The 24672-nt window shown below is 48.2% G+C and overlaps 1 protein-coding gene across 2 annotated transcripts in view; it reads left to right on the plus strand.

The window, feature by feature from the left end:
• The window catches only part of LOC306759999 (pre-B-cell leukemia transcription factor 1-like), a gene marked incomplete at its 5' end in the record, with an annotated part of 169490 nt that overhangs the window by 67105 nt on the left and 77713 nt on the right, over positions 1–24672 (plus strand). The window contains one exon of one of the 2 annotated variants that reach the window (XM_079245752.1): positions 7335–7485. In XM_079245752.1, the coding sequence (XP_079101878.1) occupies positions 7335–7485 (151 nt within the window). The remainder of the gene's footprint in view (positions 1–7334; positions 7486–24672) is intronic. The other variant, XM_079245751.1, reaches the window with a different exon arrangement.

A 24672-nucleotide genomic window follows, 5' to 3' on the forward strand; every position in this document is an offset into this window, starting at 1 on the left:
AACACTTTTAACTGACTGTAAACACTTTAAACTGACTGTAAACAGGTTTTAACTGACTGTAAACACTTTTAACTGACTGTAAACACTTTTAACTGACTGTAAACACTTTTAACTGACTGTAAGCAGGTTTTAACTGACTGTAAACACTTTTAACTGACTGTAAACAGGTTTTAACTGACTGTAAACACTTTTAACTGACTGTAAGCAGGTTTTAACTGACTGTAAACACTTTTAACTGACTGTAAACACTTTTAACTGACTGTAAACAGGTTTTAACTGACTGTAAACACTTTTAACTGACTGTAAATAGCTTTTAACTGACTGTAAAACAGGTTTTAACTGACTGTAAACACTTTTAACTGACTGTAAACACTTTAAACTGACTGTAAACAGGTTTTAACTGACTGTAAACACTTTTAACTGACTGTAAGCAGGTTTTAACTGACTGTAAACACTTTTAACTGACTGTAAGCAGGTTTTAACTGACTGTAAACACTTTTAACTGACTGTAAACACTTTTAACTGACTGTAAACAGGTTTTAACTGACTGTAAACACTTTTAACTGACTGTAAACACTTTTAACTGACTTTAAATAGCTTTTAACTGACTGTAAACAGGTTTTAACTGACTGTAAACACTTTTAACTGACTGTAAACACTTTTAACTGACTGTAAACAGGTTTTAACTGACTGTAAACACTTTTAACTGACTGTAAAACACTTTTAACTGACTGTAAAACAGGTTTTAACTGACTGTAAACACTTTTAACTGACTGTAAACACTTTTAACTGACTGTAAATAGCTTTTAACTGACTGTAAACACTTTTAACTGACTGTAAACACTTTTAACTGACTGTAAATAGCTTTTAACTGACTGTAAACACTTTTAACTGACTGTAAGCAGGTTTTAACTGACTGTAAACACTTTTAACTGACTGTAAACAGGTTTTAACTGACTGTAAACACTTTTAACTGACTGTAAACACTTTTAACTGACTGTAAACAGGTTTTAACTGACTGTAAACACTTTTAACTGACTGTAAACAGGTTTTAACTGACTGTAAACACTTTTAACTGACTGTAAACACTTTTAACTGACTGTAAACAGGTTTTAACTGACTGTAAACACTTTTAACTGACTGTAAACACTTTTAACTGACTGTAAATAGCTTTGAACTGACTGTAAACTCTTTTAACTGACTGTAAGCAGGTTTTAACTGACTGTAAACACTTTTAACTGACGGTAAGTAGGTTTTATCTGACTGTAAACAGGTTTTAACTGACTGTAAACAGGTTTTAACTGACTGTAAATAGGTTTTATCTGACTGTAAACAGGTTTTAACTGACTGTAAACACTTTTAACTGACTGTAAACACTTTTAACTGACTGTAAACAGGTTTTAACTGACTGTAAACAGGTTTTATCTGACTGTAAACAGGTTTTAACTGACTGTAAACACTTTTAACTGACTGTAAACACTTTTAACTGACTGTAAACAGGTTTTAACTGACTGTAAATACTTTTAACTGACTGTAAATAGGTTTTATCTGACTGTAAACAGGTTTTAACTGACTGTAAACACTTTTAACTGACTGTAAACAGGTTTTATCTGACTGTAAACAGGTTTTAACTGACTGTAAACACTTTTAACTGACTGTAAACACTTTTAACTGACTGTAAACAGGTTTTAACTGACTGTAAACAGGTTTTAACTGACTGTAAATAGGTTTTATCTGACTGTAAACAGGTTTTAACTGACTGTAAACACTTTTAACTGACTGTAAACACTTTTAACTGACTGTAAACAGGTTTTAACTGACTGTAAATACTTTTAACTGACTGTAAATAGGTTTTATCTGACTGTAAACAGGTTTTAACTGACTGTAAACACTTTTAACTGACTGTAAACAGGTTTTATCTGACTGTAAACACTTTTAACTGACTGTAAACACTTTTAACTGACTAAACAGGTTTTAACTGACTGTAAACACTTTTAACTGACTGTAAACACTTTTAACTGACTGTAAACACTTTTAACTGACTGTAAACACTTTTAACTGACTGTAAACAGGTTTTAACTGACTGTAAACACTTTTAACTGACTGTAAACACTTTTAACTGACTGTAAACACTTTTAACTGACTGTAAACAGGTTTTAACTGACTGTAAACACTTTTAACTGACTGTAAACACTTTTAACTGACTGTAAACAGGTTTTAACTGACTGTAAACACTTTTAACTGACTGTAAACACTTTTAACTGACTGTAAACACTTTTAACTGACTGTAAACACTTTTAACTGACTAAACAGGTTTTAACTGACTGTAAACACTTTTAACTGACTGTAAACACTTTTAACTGACTGTAAACACTTTTAACTGACTGTAAGCAGGTTTTATCTGACTGTAAACAGGTTTTAACTGACTGTAAACAAGCTGTAAACTGACAGTAAACAGCCTGTAAGCAGGCTGTAAACAAGCTTATAAACTGACAATAAACGGCCTGTAAGCAGGCTGTAAACAAGCTTATAAACTGACAATAAACGGCCTGTAAGCAGGCTGTAAACAAGCTTATAAACTGACAGTAAACGGCCTGTAAGCAGGCTGTAAACAAGCTTATAAACTGACAATAAACGGCCTGTAAGCAGGCTGTAAACAAGCTTATAAACTGACAATAAACGGCCTGTAAGCAGGCTGTAAACAAGCTTATAAACTGACAGTAAACAGCCTGTAAGCAGGCTGTAAACAGGCTTATAAACTGACAGTAAACAGCCTGTAAGCAGGCTGTAAACAGGCTAATAAACTGACAGTAAACAGCCTGTAAGCAGGCTGTAAACAAGCTTATAAACTGACAGTAAACGGCCTGTAAGCAGGCTGTAAACAAGCTTATAAACTGACAATAAACGGCCTGTAAGCAGGCTGTAAACAAGCTTATAAACTGACAGTAAACGGCCTGTAAGCAGGCTGTAAACAAGCTTATAAACTGACAGTAAACGGCCTGTAAGCAGGCTGTAAACAAGCTTATAAACTGACAATAAACGGCCTGTAAGCAGGCTGTAAACAAGCTTATAAACTGACAGTAAACAGCCTGTAAGCAGGCTGTAAACAGGCTTATAAACTGACAGTAAACAGCCTGTAAGCAGGCTGTAAACAAGCTTATAAACTGACAGTAAACAGCCTGTAAGCAGGCTGTAAACAAGCTTATAAACTGACAGTAAACAGCCTGTAAGCAGGCTGTAAACAAGCTTATAAACTGACAGTAAACAGCCTGTAAGCAGGCTGTAAACAGGCTTATAAACTGACAGTAAACGGCCTGTAAGCAGGCTGTAAACAGGCTTATAAACTGACAATAAACGGCCTGTAAGCAGGCTGTAAACAAGCTTATAAACTGACAGTAAACAGCCTGTAAGCAGGCTGTAAACAAGCTTATAAACTGACAGTAAACAGCCTGTAAGCAGGCTGTAAACAGGCTTATAAACTGACAGTAAACGGCCTGTAAGCAGGCTGTAAACAGGCTTATAAACTGACAATAAACGGCCTGTAAGCAGGCTGTAAACAAGCTTATAAACTGACAGTAAACAGCCTGTAAGCAGGCTGTAAACAAGCTTATAAACTGACAGTAAACGGCCTGTAAGCAGGCTGTAAACAGGCTTATAAACTGACAGTAAACGGCCTGTAAGCAGGCTGTAAACAAGCTGTAAGCAGGCTGTAAACAGGCTGTGAAAATGCGGTTGTCGCTCTGTACTGGATTAGTTTGGGTTTATGGATGCATTTTGGTGCAAAGCAGCAGTGTTAACCAATCACAGCTCCACAAGACCAACTACGTAATGCCTGGAACTCTTTGATGTGAGCTTAGATTTGCATAAATTTTTCGGAGGATAAGACTTATTTAAAGTCAGAGTTGAAGCCAGAACATTGAAATAAGGCGTTCACTCCCACACAAAGCTTACGATCTGTTTTTTAACCAGAACCAGATCATGGTGATGATGCTAGTTTACGTCTTTACAGAAGAAATTTATTTACAAAGCTGTGGTGAAATGTGATCTACAGCACTGTGGAAAAGTCTTTAGATAAACACGGACAGTGCAGGAGGGGTTGTGTAGAAGTTCAGGCTTTATCAAGGTGTGACCTCAGACTGCTTCCAACTGTGTGTCTGCATAGTTTCAGGAAGTAAAGCAGAAATAAGGCAGCAGGAATGGACCCAGAACGGCTTTGCACACCATAAAGCTCTGAAAATGCTGAAGTTAATGAAATTGCCAGGAAAGGGGTGTAGCGTCTCAAACAGCAGCTGCTGCACAGCTCATCCTCTAAAGACGTGATGGACAGCTTCTGCAACCACTGGCTCCGTTTAAACAGTCTATGCACCTGAGCTGTGCAGGAACTGACGGGATTTGTCATTTATTTTATTTCAAACAATTCTCAACTTGGCTGCTTCAGGCTATAAAACCTGTGTCAAACCCGAACATTGACAGGCACTTCCTGTTCCGGTGTTGTTCCTTTCAGAATAAAGGTTGTGGTGCAAACATTGCACAAGCAGCAGAAACGTCCTGACTCTGCTTCTGTCTGGAGGATAGGGCTGCACCATGCTGGATAAAATGAGAATCAGAACTGAGATCTTTATTCTCTCACGATTTTTTTCCAATATAAATATTTATTGCACGTATTACCGGCACATCCACATTGCAACAGCTGACACTGAACATAAAAACAATAATTGTCTCTCTTGTCTTCTCTTACACACACAACCTCTGAATAATTTTAATAGTAACATTTTAAACAATATATTTCTGTGCATAAGGTGATGAGAGGTCGGTATGGTTCTTACAATATAAACAACAGGAGGGTTGGACATGAAGTTAGAAACTTCACACAGCAGTCCTTTGGTTAAATTTGATATTCTGACATTTAACAATGGAGGACAAAAGTGATTTATGCAATGTGGGTCTAAAGGGATTCACAATCTAATTTTTAAAGTCATAAACTATTTCAATGGTAAAATAAAAAAAAACTTTAAAAAAACCAACAGAAAAGCGTTTATTCATAGTACTAAACATATTTAGGGTGGTTTTGACTCATCTTTTGTTTCGCCCACATTATTCCTCCCGCCTACAACGTCCATTACATTACAGCATATGGCCAATTATGGAAATTAGGCGATGACATCATTCAGTGACTTCTAGAACAGCCAATAGCTGCTTTCTTTACTTTGGACCAGCAAAGTGACCCAAACAAGACACTTTGGCAGAGTTACTTTGTTTTGTTGTTGTTTGTTTGTTTTCTTACTTTTGGTTTGTTTTTAGTCAAAGCAAAACATGAACATATGTTGGTAAAAACACAACTTTTAAACTACTTCCTGGACAGACAGTTTAAACTGGACATTAACAATCTAAATGGACCAAACAGAGACAACAGATGTAAGTTTACATCCCACTCTGTAAGCCAGGCTGGGATCAGCCGTGGATTTGCACGTGCACTATTCATTGTGACTGTGCACGTGGACTTGTGCCGGTGTCCTCTCTGCTCCTCTGACCGACTGGGAGTGCTTTATGATGGGGAGAGGCTCCCACCGCTCGTTCCTGACAGTCACTGCTAAACAATATTTGCTTTCAGGTCAGTCGCCAAAACACCAGAAATATCTCCAGTAACTCCAGTAAAAGTTGCTAGATTTAGCAAGAAAGTTGGCAAGTTGCTTCCTGCCAGCCGGCATCTGCGTCACGTGGTGAAAGGATCCGATGTGACATTGATGATGTCCCAGTTCGAGATGCGGTTCAGTGAAAATGAGATCGTATACGCGTATGACTCAAGATCACAATGTTTTAATGATTACTGTGCAGCTTTCCATCAGAAAGTGTCCCCGACAGGTCTCTCACGCCCCAGCCCCGACCTTTAACCCCTCCCTGGAGTCAGGCCACGTCCAAGCCCCGACCTTTAACCCCTCCCTGGAGTCAGGCCACACCCAAGCCCCGACCTTTAACCCCTCCATGGAGTCAGGCCACGCCCAAGCCCCGACCTTTAACCCCTCCATGGAGTCAGGCCACGCCCAAGCCCCGACCTTTAACCCCTCCCTGGAGTCAGGCCCCGACCCAAGCAGCACAACCACATCATGACACGGTTAGACCCTTCCCACCCTAGACATGGACTATTCGAGCCACTTCCCTCTGGCAGAAAGTTACGGTCCATCCAGACCAGAACCTGTTGCCATAGAAGCAGTTTCTTCCCGTCTGTCATCAGACTCATGGACACTTTATAACTCCAGTCATTTAAATATTTCACGTCACATCACTTCATCTATCGCGCTGCTAATCTGCATGCTTGTTTGGATGCTGCTGTTTATACTCTGCATGTCTACATACAAATTACTTTCATCTTTACTTTTTATTACGTATTTTTAACAAAAAAAAAGTTTGTATATATGTTCATTTTTTGCATGCCTTACCTTATTTGTAAAATAGTTGTAAAATAGCCTATTTTATATTATTATTTAATGTTTTTATTCTTATTTTTATTATTCAGCACCTTATCACCGAAATAAGTTCCTAGTCTGTGAATTGTTCAAAGACAAAGGCAATAAAAGTCTTTCTGATTCAGATTCTGATAATTCTACACAGAAAAAACTTTCAGCAGCTGATCTGGATGAACTGAAGAAGCTGGAAACCCTGCAGAGTATTTCATTCTGTTAAATATGTGTTTCCTCACAAAGGTGACGTTGTCAGAAGTGTTTCATTCCTGCACTAATGCATACAAGACTTCACACACACACACACACACACACACACACACACACACACACACACACACACACACACACGTGTGTGAAGTCATTCAGCATCAGTTAAGTAAATTTCACAAGTAACTAAAGTGCCTATAGCACAAGAGCAAACAGGATCATCCAAAGAAAGGGATAAATATCCTGTAATTGTACATTTAGAGACAGATGAATATGCGATTAATTGTGAGTGAATCAGGCCTTTATGCTGTAATCAACTGACAGTCGTGTTTCTATTTCCCTAACCTGAACCCTGGCAAAGAAATCTGGAACATCTGTGTGATATTTGGAGATTAGCAGATGACTATACCATGAATTTCAAAAGCAAAAATAATCTGAATAGGAAAAGAAAGGAAAGAAATCAGAGAAGCATGATGTTTTTAGATGATCTGTATATGAAATAGTGTCATGATTATTTTATACAAATGTAATATTCCATGACTTACTGTGACTGGTTTGTGTTTTATGGCTGCTGCTGCTGTGTGGATGGAAAACTGACCCTTTAGGCTCTGAGCTGTGGTCTCCAACATCTGTCCTGCTGTCCTCGTCTCCATTTTCTCATTGCAGACGGAAAAGACGAAATTTCAACAAACAGGCAACAGAGATCCTGAATGAGTATTTCTACTCACACCTCAGTAACCCCTACCCCAGCGAAGAGGCCAAAGAGGAGCTGGCCAAGAAGTGTGCCATCACAGTAGCCCAGGTACGCCTCACCTATGTGGGGCACGCTGCACTGCAGAAGTCAGACAGCTGAGGACAGGTCCGGAGAAGACCACCTCCATGGTACAGCAGGAAGAAACAAACACTTAACACACTATAAATACCATTAGGCAACTGATCCGTACGCGCTCCCATCCTCACTGGAAAAGCTGATAAAACTCCTTCATTCCGCCGGTTTTCAGGTGAGAGGCGGGTAGTCAGGGCAGGTGGTGAGGGGCAGGTAGTGAGGGGCGGGTAGTGAGGGGCAGGTGGTGGTGGAGCAGGTGGTGAGGGGCAGGTGGTGGTGGGGCAGGTGGTGAGGGGTGGGTGGTGAGGGGCAGGTGGTGAGGGGCAGGTAGTGAGGCGCGGGTAGCGAGGGGCAGGTGGTGAGAGGCGGGTAGTGAGGGGCGGGTAGTGAGGGGCAGGTGATGAGGGGCAGGTAGTGAGGGGCGGGTAGTGAGGGGCAGGTGATGAGGGGCAGGTAGTGAGGGGCAGGTAGTGAGGCGCGGGTAGCGAGGGGCAGGTGGTGAGGGGCAGGTAGTGAGGGGCGGGTAGTGAGGGGCAGGTGGTGGTGGAGCAGGTGGTGAGGGGCAGGTGGTGATGGGACAGGTGGTGAGAGGCGGGTAGTGAGGGGCGGGTGGTGAGGGGCGGGTAGTGAGGGGCAGGTGTTGAGGGGCAGGTGATGAGGGGCAGGTAGTGAGGGGCGGGTAGTGAGGGGCAGGTGGTGAGGGGCGGGTAGTGAGGGGCGGGTGGTGAGAGGCGGGTAGTGAGGGGCAGGTGTTGAGGGGCAGGTGATGAGGGGCAGGTAGTGAGGGGCAGGTGGTGAGGGGCAGGTAGTGAGGCGCGGGTAGTGAGGGGCAGGTGGTGAGGGGCAGGTGGTGAGGGGCAGGTAGTGAGGCGCGGGTAGTGAGGGGCAGGTGATGAGGGGCAGGTAGTGAGGGGCAGGTGGTGAGGGGCAGGTAGTGAGGCGCGGGTAGTGAGGGGCAGGTGGTGAGGGGCAGGTGGTGAGGGGCAGGTAGTGAGGCGCGGGTAGTGAGGGGCAGGTAGTGAGGCGCGGGTAGTGAGGGGCAGGTAGTGAGGGGCAGGTGGTGAGGGGCAGGTAGTGAGGCGCGGGTAGTGAGGGGCAGGTGATGAGGGGCAGGTAGTGAGGGGCAGGTGGTGAGGGGCAGGTAGTGAGGCGCGGGTAGTGAGGGGCAGGTGGTGAGGGGCGGGTGGTGAGAGGAGGGTGGTCAGGGGCAGGTGGTGAGGGGCAGGTGGTGAGGGGCGGGTAGTGAGGGGCAGGTAGTGAGGGGCAGTTATTGAGGGGCAGGTGGTGAGGGGTGGGTAGTGAGGGGCGGGTGGTGAGAGGAGGGTGGTCAGGGGCAGGTGTTGAGGGGCAGGTGGTGAGGGGCAGGTAGTGATGGGCGGTTAGTGAGGGGCAGGTGGTGGTGGGGCATGTGGTGAGGGACAGGTAGTGAGGGGCGGGTAGTGAGGGGCGGGTGGGGAGAGGGGGGTGGTGAGGGGCAGGAGGTGAGGGGCAGGTAGTGAGGGGCAGGTGGTGAGGGGTGGTTAGTGAGGGGCAGGTGGTGGTGGGGCAGGTGGTGAGGGACAGGTAGTGAGGGGCAGTTAGTGAGGGGCAGGTGGTGAGAGGCGGGTAGTGAGGGGCAGGTAGTGAGGGGCGGTTAGTGAGGGGCAGGTGGTGGTGGGGCAGGTGGTGAGGGACAGGTAGTGAGGGGCAGGTGGTGATGGGGCAGGTGGTGGGGGGCAGGTGGTGAGGGGCAGGTAGTGAGGGGCAGTTAGTGAGGGGCAGGTGGTGAGAGGCGGGTAGTGAGGGGCAGGTAGTGAGGGGCGGTTAGTGAGGGGCAGGTGGTGGTGGGGCAGGTGGTGAGGGACAGGTAGTGAGGGGCAGGTGGTGGTGGGGCAGGTGGTGGGGGGCAGGTGGTGAGGGGCGGGTAGTGAGGGGCGGGTGGTGAGAGGGGGTGGTGAGGGGCAGGAGGTGAGGGGCAGGTAGTGAGGCGCGGGTAGTGAGGGGCAGGTGGTGAGGGGCGGGTGGTGAGAGGAGGGTGGTCAGGGGCAGGTGGTGAGGGGCGGGTAGTGAGGGGCAGGTAGTGAGGGGCAGTTAGTGAGGGGCAGGTGGTGAGGGGTGGGTAGTGAGGGGCGGGTGGTGAGAGGAGGGTGGTCAGGGGCAGGTGTTGAGGGGCAGGTGTTGAGGGGCAGGTAGTGAGGAGCGGGTGGTGAGGTGCAGGTAGTGATGGGCGGTTAGTGAGGGGCAGGTGGTGGTGGGGCAGGTGGTGAGGGACAGGTAATGAGGGGCAGGTGGTGATGGGGCAGGTGGTGAGGGACAGGTAGTGAGGGGCGGGTGGGGAGAGGGGGGTGGTGAGGGGCAGGAGGTGAGGGGCAGGTAGTGAGGGGCAGGTAGTGAGGGGTGGTTAGTGAGGGGCAGGTGGTGGTGGGGCAGGTGGTGAGGGACAGGTAATGAGGGGCAGGTGGTGATGGGGCAGGTGGTGAGGGGCAGGTGGTGAGGGGCAGGTAGTGAGGGGCAGGTAGTGAGGGGCGGTTAGTGAGGGGCAGGTGGTGGTGGGGCAGGTGGTGAGGAACAGGTGGTGAGGAACAGGTAGTGAGGGGCAGGTGGTGGTGGGGCAGGTGGTGGGGGGCAGGTGGTGAGGGGCGGGTAGTGAGGGGTGGTTAGTGAGGGGCAGGTGGTGGTGGGGCAGGTGGTGAGGGACAGGTAATGAGGGGCAGGTGGTGATGGGGCAGGTGGTGAGGGGCGGTTAGTGAGGGGCAGGTGGTGATGGGGCAGGTGGTGAGGGGCGGTTAGTGAGGGGCAGGTGGTGAGAGGCGGGTAGTGAGGGGCAGGTAGTGAGGGGCGGTTAGTGAGGGGCAGGTGGTGGTGGGGCAGGTGGTGAGGAACAGGTGGTGAGGAACAGGTAGTGAGGGGCAGGTGGTGGTGGGGCAGGTGGTGGGGGGCAGGTGGTGAGGGGCGGGTAGTGAGGGGCGGGTGGTGAGAGGGGGTGGTGAGGGGCAGGAGGTGAGGGGCGGGTAGTGAGGGGCGGGTGGTGAGAGGGGGGTGGTGAGGGGCAGGAGGTGAGGGGCAGGTAGTGAGGGGCGGGTGGGTGAGGGGAGGTTTGTTTCTTCCTGCTGACATCAGACGATACAAGTTGTCAGGTCTCATCTCACTCAGATTATTAAAAGTTTATTTGCCACAACGTATGTTTTTGTTATTTATTTTAAATGTTCATACATGTACTTTTTTACATGCGTGTAGTAACCCAGACCTCTGCCGTGGAAACGGTTTACATTTAAACAGAAAACTGGTCCTCAGGCCATATGTTTGAGACCCCAGATATATGATGCAACGTCATTTCATCCTCTGTTTCCACGGTGTCTGTGTGTCTGGACTCTTTACAGGCCATAATGACTGAGAAGCTGGTAAACCTGATGGTGTGAATCAGAGTTTGTATGGTTTCGAATTGCAGCAGAGAACAATGAAAGAATTGTAAACAGCACACAACCAGTTAGTTCCATAATTCGCTCATTATCTCCTAAAACCTGGAACTTTGTTATTCATAAGGTCAGAGTTACACGTGTGTTACATGTTTTTCTGGTGTAGAGCCAGCTATGCTGTGATTCGTAAAAAGAAACGCCACATTCCAAAGGAAGGTGAGCTGATTGTTGAGCTGATCATTGAGCTGACCGGTGAGCTAACCGTTGAGCTGTTCGTTGAGCTGATCGTTGAGCTGATCAATGAGCTGATCGTTGAGCAGACAGTTGAGCTGACCGTTGAGCTGATCATTGAGATGATTGTTGAGCTAATGGGCGAGCTGATCCGCAAGTTGATCGTTGAGCAGACCGTTGAGCTGATCTATGAGCTGATCATTAAGCTGATCAGTGAGCAGATCGTTGAGCAGACCGTTGAGCTGATCAGTGAGCTGTTCGTTGAGCTGACCCACGAACAGACCATTGAGCTGACCGTTGAGGTGATCCGAAAGGTGATCATTGAGCAGACCCTTGAACTGATCGGTGAGCTGTTCGTTGAGCTGACCATTGAACTGATCCACGAGCTGATCAGCGAAATGATCGTTGAGCAGACCGTTGAGCTGATCGGTGAGCTGTTCGTTGAGCTGACCGTTGAGCTGATCATTGAACTGATCGTGAAGCTTATCGTTGAGCTGACCATTGAGCTGATCGTTGAGCTGATCATTGAGCTGATCGTTAAACTTATCCTTGAGCTGACCGTTGAGCAGATCCGAAAGGTGATCATTGAGCAGGCCCGTGAGCTGATCAGTGAGCTGTTCGTTGAGCTGACCGTTGAGCTGATCATTGAACTGATCGTTAAGCTTATCGTTCAGCTGACCATTGAGCTGACCGTTGAGCTGATCATCGAGCTGATCGTTGAGCTGATCGTTGAGCTGATCCACGAGCAGGTTTTTGAGCAGACCATTGAGCTGTACGTTGAGCTGATCGTTGAGCTGATCAGTGAGCTGTTCGCTGAGCTGACCCACGAGCTGATCGTTGAGCATATTTTTGAGCTGATCGTTAAACTTATCGTTGAGCTGACCGTTGAGCAGACCGTTGAGCTGATCAGTGAGCTGATCGTTGAGCAGACCATTGTGCTGACTGTTGAGCTGATCATTGAACTGATCGTTAAGCTTGTCGTTGAACTGACCATTGAGCTGACCGTTAAGCTGATCGTTGAGCTGATCCGCGAACAGGTTGTTAAGCAGACCGTTGAGCTGTACGTTGAGCTGATCGTTTAGCTGATCAGTGAGCTGTTCGCTGAGCTGACCCACGAGCTGATCGTTAAGCATATTTTTGAGCTGATCGTTAAACTTATCGTTGAGCTGACCGTTGAGCAGACCGTTGAGCTGAACCGAGAGGTGATTGTTGAGCAGACCCTTGAGCTGATTGGTGAGCTGTTCACTTGAGCTGACCGTCGAGCTGATCGTCGTGCTGATCGTTGAGCTGATCCGCGAGCTGATCGTTGAGCAGACCGTTGAGCTGATCATTGAGCTGATCGTTGAGCAGACCATTGTGCTGACCGTTGAGCTGACCCGAGAGGTGATTGTTGAGCAGACCCTTGAGCTGATTGGTGAGCTGTTCACTTGAGCTGACCGTCGAGCTGATCGTCGTGCTGATCGTTGAACTGATCCGCGAGCTGATCGTTGAGCAGACCGTTGAGCTGATCATTGAGCTGATCGTTGAGCAGACCATTGAGTTGACCATTGAGCTGATCATTGAGATGATCGTTGAGCTAATGGGCGAGCTGATCCGCGAGCTGACATTTGAGCTGACCGTTGAGCTGATCGGTGAGCTGTTCGTTGAGCTGACCGTTAAGCTGACCGTCAAACTGATCGTTCAGCTGATCGTTGAGCTGATCGTTGAGCTGTTTGTTCAGCTGATCGTTGATCAGACCATTGAGCTGAACGTTGAACTGATCGTCGAGCTGATCGTTGAGCTGATCCGCGAGCAGGTTGTTGAGCTGACCCACAAGCTGATCGTTGAACTGACCATTGAGCTGACCATTGAGCTGATCAGTGAGCTGTTCGTTGAGCTGATCAGTGAGCTGTTCGTTGAGCTGACCCACAAGCTGATCGTTGAACTGACCATTGAGCTGACCATTGAGCTGATCGTTGAGCTGATTAGTGAGCTGTTCGTTGAGCTGACCCACAAGCTGATCGTTGAGCTGATCGACGAGCAGACCATTGAGCTGACCGTTGAGCAAATCCGAAAGGTGATCATTGAGCAGACCCTTGAGCTGATCGGTGAGCTGTTCATTGAGCTGACCGTTGAGCAGACCTTTGAGCTGATCAGTGAGCTGTTCATTGAGCTGACCGTTGAGCTGATCATTGAGATGATCGTTGAGCTCATGGACGAGCTGTTCGTTGAGCTGATCGTTGAGCAGACCATTGAGCTGACCGTTGAACTGATCGTCGAGCTGATCGTTAAACTGATCCACAAGATGATCGTTGAGCAGACCCTTGAGCTGATCAGTGAGCTGTTCGTTGAGCTGACTGTTGAGATGATCATTGAGATGATTGTTGAGCTAATGGGCGAGCTGGTCGTTGAGCTGGTCATTGAGCAGACCATTGAGCTGATCATTGAACTAATCGTTAAGCTTATCGTTGAGCTGACCATTGAGCTGACCGTTGAGCTGATCATTGAGCTGATCCGCAAGCAGGTTGTTGAGCAAACCATTGAGCTGTACGTTGAGCAGACCATTGGGCTGACCGTTGAGCTGATCATTGAACTGATCTTTAAGCTTATCGTTGAACTGACCATTGAGCTGACCGTTGAGCTGATCGTTGAGCTGATCGTTGAGCTGATCCGTGAGCAGGTTGTTGGGCAGACCGTTGAGCTGATCGGTGAGCTGTTCGTTCATCTGACCGTTGAGCTGATCGTCGAGCTGATCGTTGAGCTGATCGTTGAGCTGATCCGCGAGCTGTTCGTTGAGCTGACCCACGAGCTGATCGTTGAGCTAATGGGCGAGCTGGTCGTTGAGCTGATCATTGAGCAGACCATTGAGCTGATCGTCGAGATGTTCGTTAAGCTGATCGGTGAGCTGCTCGGTGAGCTGATCGTTGAGCAGACCATTGTGCTGATCGGTGAGCTGATCGTTGAGCTGACTGTTTAGCTGATCGGTGAGCTGATCATTGAGCTGACTGTTGAGCTGATCGTTGAGCTGATTGGTGAGCTGATCGTTGAGCTGACTGTTGAGCTTATCAGCGAGCTGATCATTGAGCTGACTTTTGAGCAGACATTTGAGCTGATCGGTGAGCTGTTCGTTGAGCTGATCGTTGAGCTGACTGTTGAACTGATCGTCGAGCTGATCGTTGAGCTGATCCGCGAGATGTTCGTTGAGCTTATTGGTGAGCTGTTCGTTGAGCTGACCGTTGAGCTGACCATTGAGCTGACCGTTGAACTGATCGTCGAGCTGATCGTTGAGCTGATCCGCGAGATGTTCGTTGAGCTGATCGGTGAGCTGTTCGTTGAGCTGATCGTTGAGCAGACCATTGAGCAGACCGTTGAGCTGATCGGTGAACTGTTCGTTGAGCTTACCGTTGAGCAGACCGTTGAGCTGATCGGTGAGCTGTTCGTTGAGCTGATCGTTGAGCATTCCATTGAGCTGACCGTTGAACTGATCGTCGAGCTGATCGTTAAGCTGATCCGCGAGATGATTGTTTAGCAGACCGTTGAGCTGATTGGTGAGCTGACCGTTTAGCTCATCGTTGAGCAGACCATTGAGCTGACCGTTGACCTGATCCGAGAGGTGATCGTTGAGCAGACCCTTGAGCTGATCGGTGAGCTGTTCGTTCAGCTTACCGTTGAGTTGACCGTTGAGCTCATCATTGAGCAGATCGGTGAGCTGATCGTTAAGCTGACTGTTGAGCTGATCAGCGAGCTGATCATTGAGCTGATCAGCGAGCAGACCGTTGAGCTGATCGGTGAACTGTTCGTTGAGCAGACCGTTGAGCTGTTCGTTGAGCTGATCGTTGAGCAGACCATTGAGCTGACTGTTGAACTGATCGTCGATCTGATCGTTGAGCTGATCCGCGAGATGTTCGTAGAGCTGATCGGTGAGCTGATCGGTGAGCTGTTCGTTGAGCTGACCGTTGAGCTGATCGTTGAGCAGACCATTGAGCAGACCGTTGAGCTGATCGGTGAACTGTTCGTTGAGCTGACCGTTGACCTGACCGTTGAGCTGATCGTCGAGCTGACCCTTGAGCTGATCATTGAGCAGACCATTGAGCTGACCGTTGAACTGATCGTCGAGCTGATCGTCGAGCTGACCCTTGAGCTGATCATTGAGCAGACCATTGAGCTGACCGTTGAACTGATCAGTGAGCTGTTCGTTGAGCTGACTGTTGAGCTGATCGTTAAGCTGATCGTCGAGCTGATCGTTAAACTGATCCACAAGATGATCGTTGAGCAGACCATTGAGCTGATCGGTGAACTGTTCGTTGAGCTGACCGTTGACATGATCATTGAGATGATCGTTGAGCTAATGGGCGAGCTGGTCGTTGAGCTGGTCATTGAGCAGACCATTGAGCTGACCGTTGAGCTGATCATTGAACTAATCGTTAAGCTTATCGTTGAGCTGACCATTGAGCTGACCGTTGAGCTGATCATTGAGCTGATCCGCAAGCAGGTTGTTGAGCAGACCATTGAGCTGTACGTTGAGCAGACCATTGGGCTGACCGTTGAGCTGATCATTGAACTGATCTTTAAGCTTATCGTTGAACTGACCATTGAGCTGACCGTTGAGCTGATCGTTGAGCTGATCGTTGAGCTGATCCGTGAGCAGGTTGTTGGGCAGACCGTTGAGCTGATCGGTGAGCTGATCCGCGAGATGTTCGTAGAGCTGATCGGTGAGCTGTTCGTTGAGCTGATCGTTGAGCTGACCATTGAGCTGACTGTTGAACTGATCGTCGAGCTGATCGTTGAGCTGATCCGCGAGATGTTCGTTGAGCTTATCGGTGAGCTGTTCGTTGAGCTGATCGTTGAGCAGACCATTGAGCAGACCGTTGAGCTGATCGGTGAACTGTTCGTTGAGCTCACCGTTGAGCAGACCGTTGAGCTGATCGGTGAGCTGTTCGTTGAGCTGATCGTTGAGCATTCCATTGAGCTGACCGTTGAACTGATCGTCGAGCTGATCGTTAAGCTGATCCGCGAGATGATTGTTTAGCAGACCGTTGAGCTGATTGGTGAGCTGACCGTTTAGCTCATCGTTGAGCAGACCATTGAGCTGACCGTTGACCTAATCCGTGAGGTGATCGTTGAGCAGACCCTTGAGCTGATCGGTGAGCTGTTCGTTCAGCTTACCGTTGAGTTGACCGTTGAGCTCATCATTGAGCAGATCGGTGAGCTGATCGTTAAGCTGACTGTTGAGCTGATCAGCGAGCTGATCATTGAGCTGATCAGCGAGCAGACCGTTGAGCTGATCGGTGAACTGTTCGTTGAGCTGATCGTTGAGCAGACCATTGAGCTGACTGTTGAACTGATCGTCGAGCTGATTGTTGAGCTGATCCGCGAGATGTTCGTTGAGCTGACCATTGAGCTGATCGTTGAGCAGACCATTGAGCAGACCATTGAGCTGATCAGTGAACTGTTCGTTGAGCTGACCGTTGAGCTGATCGTCGAGCTGACCCTTGAGCTGATCATTGAGCAGACCATTGAGCTGACCGTTGAACTGATCGTCGAGCTGATCGTTAAGCTGATCCGCGAGATGATTGTTGAGCAGACCGTTGAGCTGATCGGTGAGCTGTTCGTTGAGCTGATCGTTTAGCATTCCATATAGCTGACCGTTGAACTGATCGTCGAGCTGATCGTTAAGCTGATCCGCGAGATGATTGTTGAGCAGACCGTTGAGCTGATCGGTGAGCTGTTCGTTGAGCTGATCGTTGAGCATTCCATTGAGCTGACCGTTGAACTGATCGTCGAACTGATCGTTAAGCTGATCCGCGAGATGATCGTTGAGCAGACCATTGAGCTGATCGGTGAGCTGTTCGTTGAGCTGATCGTTGAGCATTCCATTGAGCTGACCGTTGAACTGATCGTCGAGCTGATCGTTAAGTTGATCCGCTAGATGATCAGTGAGCTGTTCGTTGAGCTGATCGTTAAGCTGATTGTTGAGCTTATGGGCTAGCTGATCGTTAAGCTGACTGTTGAGCTGATCGGTGAGCTGATCGTTGATCTGATAGGTGAGCTGATCGTTGAGCTGACTGTTGAGCTGATCAGCGAGCTGATCATTGAGCTGATCAGCGAGCAGACCGTTGAGCTGATCGGTGAACTGTTTGTTGAGCAGACCGTTGAGCTGTTCGTTGAGCTGATCGTTGAGCAGACCATTGAGCTGACTGTTGAACTGATCGTCGATCTGATCGTTGAGCTGATCCGCGAGATGTTCGTAGAGCTGATCGGTGAGCTGATCGGTGAGCTGTTCGTTGAGCTGACCGTTGAGCTGATCGTTGAGCAGACCATTGAGCAGACCGTTGAGCTGATCGGTGAACTGTTCGTTGAGCTGACCGTTGACCTGACCGTTGAGCTGATCGTCGAGCTGACCCTTGAGCTGATCATTGAGCAGACCATTGAGCTGACCGTTGAACTGATCGTCGAGCTGATCATTAAGCTGTTCCGCGAGATGATCGTTGAGCAGACCATTGAGCAGACCGTTGAGCTGATCGGTGAGCTGTTCGTTGAGCTGATCATTAAGCATTCCATTGAGCTGACCGTTGAACTGATCATTGAGCTGATCGTTGAGATGATCGTTGAGCTGATCGTTGAGCTGATCGTTGAGCAGACTATTGAGCTGACCGGTAAGCTGATCATTGAGCTGACTGTTTAGATGATCGTTGAGCTGACTGTTGAGCTGATCCGCGAGATGTTCGTTAAGCTGATCGGTGAGCTGATCATTAAGCATTCCATTGAGCTGACCGTTGAACTGATCATTGAGCTGATCGTTGAGATGATCGTTGAGATGATCGTTGAGCTGATCGTTGAGCTGATCGTTGAGCAGACTATTGAGCTGACCGGTAAGCTGATCATTGAGCTGACTGTTTAGATGATCGTTGAGCTGACTGTTGAGCTGATCCGCGAGATGTTCGTTAAGCTGATCGGTGAGCTGATCGGTGAGCTGATCGTTGAGCTGACTGTTTAGCTGATCGGTCAGCTGATCATTGAGCTGACTGTTGAGCTGATCGGTGAGCTGATCATTGAGCTGATTGGTGAGCTGATCGTTGAGCTGACTGTTGAGCTGATCAGCGAGCTGATCATTGAGCTGACTTTTGAGCAGATCGTTGAGCTGATCGGTGAGCTGTTCGTTGAGCTGACCATTGAGCTGATCGTCGAGCTGACCCTTGAGCTGATCATTGAGCAGACCATTGAGCTGACCGTTGAACTGATCGTCGAGCTGATCATTAAGCTGTTCCGCGAGATGATCGTTGAGCAGACCATTGAGCAGACCGTTGAGCTGATCGGTGAGCTGTTCGTTGAGCTGATCATTAAGCATTCCATTGAGCTGACCGTTGAACTGATCATTGAGCTGATCGTTGAGCTGATCGTTGAGCTGACCGTTGAGCTGATCGTTGAGCTGATCGTTGAGCAGACTATTGAGCTGACCGGTAAGCTGATCATTGAGCTGACTGTTTAGATGATCGTTGAGCTGACTGTTGAGCTGATCCGCGAGATGTTCGTTAAGCTGATCGGTGAGCTGATCGGTGAGCTGACCGTTGAGCTGATTCGCAAGCTGATCGTTGAGCAGACCATTGTGCTGATCGGTGAGCTGATCGTTGAGCTGACTGTTTAGCTGATCGGTGAGCTGATCATTGAGCTGACTTTTGAGCTGATCGGTGAGCTGATCGTTGAGCTGATTGGTGAGCTGATCGTTGAGCTGACTGTTGAGCTGATCAGCGAGCTGATCATTGAGCTGACTTTTGAGCAGATCGTTGAGCTGATCGGTGAGCTGTTCGTTGAGCTGACCATTGAGCTGATCGTCGAGCTGACCCTTGAGCTGATCATTGAGCAGACCATTGAGCTGACCGTTGAACTGATCGTTTAGCTGATCGTTAAGCTGATCCGCGAGATGATTGTTGAGCAGACCGTTGAGCTGATCGGTGAGCTGTTCGTTGAGCTGATCGTTTAGCATTCCATATAGCTGACCGTTGAACTGATCGTCGAGCTGATCGTTAAGCTGATCCGCGAGATGATTGTTGAGCAGACCGTTGAGCTGATCGGTGAGCTGTTCGTTGAGCTGATCGTTGAGCATTCCATTGAGCTGACCGTTGAACTGATCGTCGAACTGATCGTTAAGCTGATCCGCGAGATGATCGTTGAGCAGACCATTGAGCTGATCGGTGAGCTGTTCGTTGAGCTGATCGTTGAGCATTCCATTGAGCTGACCGTTGAACTGATCGTCGAGCTGATCGTTAAGTTGATCCGCTAGATGATCAGTGAGCTGTTCGTTGAGCTGATCGTTAAGCTGATTGTTGAGCTTATGGGCTAGCTGATCGTTAAGCTGACTGTTGAGCTGATCGGTGAGCTGATCGTTGATCTGATAGGTGAGCTGATCGTTGAGCTGACTGTTGAGCTGATCAGCGAGCTGATCATTGAGCTGATCAGCGAGCAGACCGTTGAGCTGATCGGTGAACTGTTTGTTGAGCAGACCGTTGAGCTGTTCGTTGAGCTGATCGTTGAGCAGACCATTGAGCTGACTGTTGAACTGATCGTCGATCTGATCGTTGAGCTGATCCGCGAGATGTTCGTAGAGCTGATCGGTGAGCTGATCGGTGAGCTGTTCGTTGAGCTGACCGTTGAGCTGATCGTTGAGCAGACCATTGAGCAGACCGTTGAGCTGATCGGTGAACTGTTCGTTGAGCTGACCGTTGACCTGACCGTTGAGCTGATCGTCGAGCTGACCCTTGAGCTGATCATTGAGCAGACCATTGAGCTGACCGTTGAACTGATCGTCGAGCTGATCATTAAGCTGTTCCGCGAGATGATCGTTGAGCAGACCATTGAGCAGACCGTTGAGCTGATCGGTGAGCTGTTCGTTGAGCTGATCATTAAGCATTCCATTGAGCTGACCGTTGAACTGATCATTGAGCTGATCGTTGAGATGATCGTTGAGATGATCGTTGAGCTGATCGTTGAGCTGATCGTTGAGCAGACTATTGAGCTGACCGGTAAGCTGATCATTGAGCTGACTGTTTAGATGATCGTTGAGCTGACTGTTGAGCTGATCCGCGAGATGTTCGTTAAGCTGATCGGTGAGCTGATCATTAAGCATTCCATTGAGCTGACCGTTGAACTGATCATTGAGCTGATCGTTGAGATGATCGTTGAGATGATCGTTGAGCTGATCGTTGAGCTGATCGTTGAGCAGACTATTGAGCTGACCGGTAAGCTGATCATTGAGCTGACTGTTTAGATGATCGTTGAGCTGACTGTTGAGCTGATCCGCGAGATGTTCGTTAAGCTGATCGGTGAGCTGATCGGTGAGCTGATCGTTGAGCTGACTGTTTAGCTGATCGGTCAGCTGATCATTGAGCTGACTGTTGAGCTGATCGGTGAGCTGATCATTGAGCTGATTGGTGAGCTGATCGTTGAGCTGACTGTTGAGCTGATCAGCGAGCTGATCATTGAGCTGACTTTTGAGCAGATCGTTGAGCTGATCGGTGAGCTGTTCGTTGAGCTGATCGTTGAGCATTCCATTGAGCTGACCGTTGAACTGATCGTCGAACTGATCGTTAAGCTGATCCGCGAGATGATCGTTGAGCAGACCATTGAGCTGATCGGTGAGCTGTTCGTTGAGCTGATCGTTGAGCATTCCATTGAGCTGACCGTTGAACTGATCGTCGAGCTGATCGTTAAGTTGATCCGCTAGATGATCAGTGAGCTGTTCGTTGAGCTGATCGTTAAGCTGATTGTTGAGCTTATGGGCTAGCTGATCGTTAAGCTGACTGTTGAGCTGATCGGTGAGCTGATCGTTGATCTGATAGGTGAGCTGATCGTTGAGCTGACTGTTGAGCTGATCAGCGAGCTGATCATTGAGCTGATCAGCGAGCAGACCGTTGAGCTGATCGGTGAACTGTTTGTTGAGCAGACCGTTGAGCTGTTCGTTGAGCTGATCGTTGAGCAGACCATTGAGCTGACTGTTGAACTGATCGTCGATCTGATCGTTGAGCTGATCCGCGAGATGTTCGTAGAGCTGATCGGTGAGCTGATCGGTGAGCTGTTCGTTGAGCTGACCGTTGAGCTGATCGTTGAGCAGACCATTGAGCAGACCGTTGAGCTGATCGGTGAACTGTTCGTTGAGCTGACCGTTGACCTGACCGTTGAGCTGATCGTCGAGCTGACCCTTGAGCTGATCATTGAGCAGACCATTGAGCTGACCGTTGAACTGATCGTCGAGCTGATCATTAAGCTGTTCCGCGAGATGATCGTTGAGCAGACCATTGAGCAGACCGTTGAGCTGATCGGTGAGCTGTTCGTTGAGCTGATCATTAAGCATTCCATTGAGCTGACCGTTGAACTGATCATTGAGCTGATCGTTGAGATGATCGTTGAGATGATCGTTGAGCTGATCGTTGAGCTGATCGTTGAGCAGACTATTGAGCTGACCGGTAAGCTGATCATTGAGCTGACTGTTTAGATGATCGTTGAGCTGACTGTTGAGCTGATCCGCGAGATGTTCGTTAAGCTGATCGGTGAGCTGATCATTAAGCATTCCATTGAGCTGACCGTTGAACTGATCATTGAGCTGATCGTTGAGATGATCGTTGAGATGATCGTTGAGCTGATCGTTGAGCTGATCGTTGAGCAGACTATTGAGCTGACCGGTAAGCTGATCATTGAGCTGACTGTTTAGATGATCGTTGAGCTGACTGTTGAGCTGATCCGCGAGATGTTCGTTAAGCTGATCGGTGAGCTGATCGGTGAGCTGATCGTTGAGCTGACTGTTTAGCTGATCGGTCAGCTGATCATTGAGCTGACTGTTGAGCTGATCGGTGAGCTGATCATTGAGCTGATTGGTGAGCTGATCGTTGAGCTGACTGTTGAGCTGATCAGCGAGCTGATCATTGAGCTGACTTTTGAGCAGATCGTTGAGCTGATCGGTGAGCTGTTCGTTGAGCTGACCATTGAGCTGATCGTCGAGCTGACCCTTGAGCTGATCATTGAGCAGACCATTGAGCTGACCGTTGAACTGATCGTCGAGCTGATCATTAAGCTGTTCCGCGAGATGATCGTTGAGCAGACCATTGAGCAGACCGTTGAGCTGATCGGTGAGCTGTTCGTTGAGCTGATCATTAAGCATTCCATTGAGCTGACCGTTGAACTGATCATTGAGCTGATCGTTGAGCTGATCGTTGAGCTGACCGTTGAGCTGATCGTTGAGCTGATCGTTGAGCAGACTATTGAGCTGACCGGTAAGCTGATCATTGAGCTGACTGTTTAGATGATCGTTGAGCTGACTGTTGAGCTGATCCGCGAGATGTTCGTTAAGCTGATCGGTGAGCTGATCGGTGAGCTGACCGTTGAGCTGATTCGCAAGCTGATCGTTGAGCAGACCATTGTGCTGATCGGTGAGCTGATCGTTGAGCTGACTGTTTAGCTGATCGGTGAGCTGATCATTGAGCTGACTTTTGAGCTGATCGGTGAGCTGATCGTTGAGCTGATTGGTGAGCTGATCGTTGAGCTGACTGTTGAGCTGATCAGCGAGCTGATCATTGAGCTGACTTTTGAGCAGATCGTTGAGCTGATCGGTGAGCTGTTCGTTGAGCTGACCATTGAGCTGATCGTCGAGCTGACCCTTGAGCTGATCATTGAGCAGACCATTGAGCTGACCGTTGAACTGATCGTTTAGCTGATCGTTAAGCTGATCCGCGAGATGATTGTTGAGCAGACCGTTGAGCTGATCGGTGAGCTGTTTGTTGAGCTGATCGTTTAGCATTCCATATAGCTGACCGTTGAACTGATCGTCGAGCTGATCGTTAAGCTGATCCGCGAGATGATTGTTGAGCAGACCGTTGAGCTGATCGGTGAGCTGTTCGTTGAGCTGATCGTTGAGCAGACCATTGAGCTGACTGTTGAACTGATCGTCGAGCTGATTGTTGAGCTGATCCGCGAGATGTTCGTTGAGCTGACCATTGAGCTGATCGTTGAGCAGACCATTGAGCAGACCATTGAGCTGATCGGTGAACTGTTCGTTGAGCTGACCATTGAGCTGATCATCGAGCTGACCCTTGAGCTGATCATTGAGCAGACCATTGAGCTGACCGTTGAACTGATCGTCGAGCTGATCGTTAAGCTGATCCGCGAGATGATTGTTGAGCAGACCGTTGAGCTGATCGGTGAGCTGTTCGTTGAGCTGATCGTTTAGCATTCCATATAGCTGACCGTTGAACTGATCGTCGAGCTGATCGTTAAGCTGATCCGCGAGATGATTGTTGAGCAGACCGTTGAGCTGATCGGTGAGCTGTTCGTTGAGCTGATCGTTGAGCATTCCATTGAGCTGACCGTTGAACTGATCGTCGAGCTGATCGTTAAGCTGATCCGCGAGATGATCGTTGAGCAGACCATTGAGCTGATCGGTGAGCTGTTCCATGAGCTGATTGTTGAGCAGATCGGTGAGATGTTCATTGAGCTGACCATTGAGCTGATCGTTGAGCAGACCATTGAGCAGACCATTGAGCTGATCGGTGAACTGTTCGTTGAGCTGACCATTGAGCTGATCGTCGAGCTGACCCTTGAGCTGATCATTGAGCAGACCATTGAGCTGACCGTTGAACTGATCGTCGAGCTGATCGTTAAGCTGATCTGCGAGATGATTGTTGAGCAGACCATTGAGCTGATCGGTGAGCTGTTCGTTGAGCTGATCGTTGAGCATTCCATTGAGCTGACCGTTGAACTGATCGTCGAGCTGATCGTTAAGCTGATCCGCGAGATGATCGTTGAGCAGACCATTGAGCTGATCGGTGAGCTGTTCGTTGAGCTGATCGTTGAGCATTCCATTGAGCTGACCGTTGAACTGATCGTCGAGCTGATCGTTAAGTTGATCCGCTAGATGATCAGTGAGCTGTTCGTTGAGCTGATCGTTAAGCTGATTGTTGAGCTGATCGGCTAGCTGATCGTTGAGCTGACTGTTGACCTGATCGGTGAGCTGATCGTTGATCTGCTCGGTGATCTGACTGTTGAGCTGATTGGCGAGCTGATCATTGAGCTTATGGGCGAGCTTACGACGTCTTTGACAGACACAGCTCAGCTTGTTTTGCAGAAACAGCTGTCCACACCACCTGATGTGCTGAACAAGCTTAACTTGTGATCATTGTTATTTTATAATTATTGACTATTATTGATTGATTAATGAATCCACAGCATTTGAGAGGGCTTATTAATGCAGCAGCTGGTCGCTAACCTAGGTTTGGATTTGCTTTACATCTTGTAAAAAAACTGATAGAAATGAGGAAATGTTTGCTTTTTTGGTGACGATAAGAAAAGCAGTGAGAACCAAACCGCCATCATGCTAACGGCAGCAGGACGCAGCGGGCCAACTGCAAGCGGCTGAATGGACCTCCTGGCCACCAGGAAGCAGAATCTTTACCTTCTGGATTTGGTTTTCATTTTAATGCTGTTTATCCTTCGCGTCCCCCCATCTTCATCTGGGAGTCCATTAGCCATAGCGGATGCTAACTGACTGCTACTGATGATGATAGCTGTAGTCATGGTGACATCTACT

This window comes from Telmatherina bonti (assembly GCF_933228915.1).
Source record: "Telmatherina bonti genome assembly, chromosome: 8".
Classification (NCBI taxonomy): Eukaryota; Metazoa; Chordata; class Actinopteri; order Atheriniformes; family Telmatherinidae; genus Telmatherina; species Telmatherina bonti.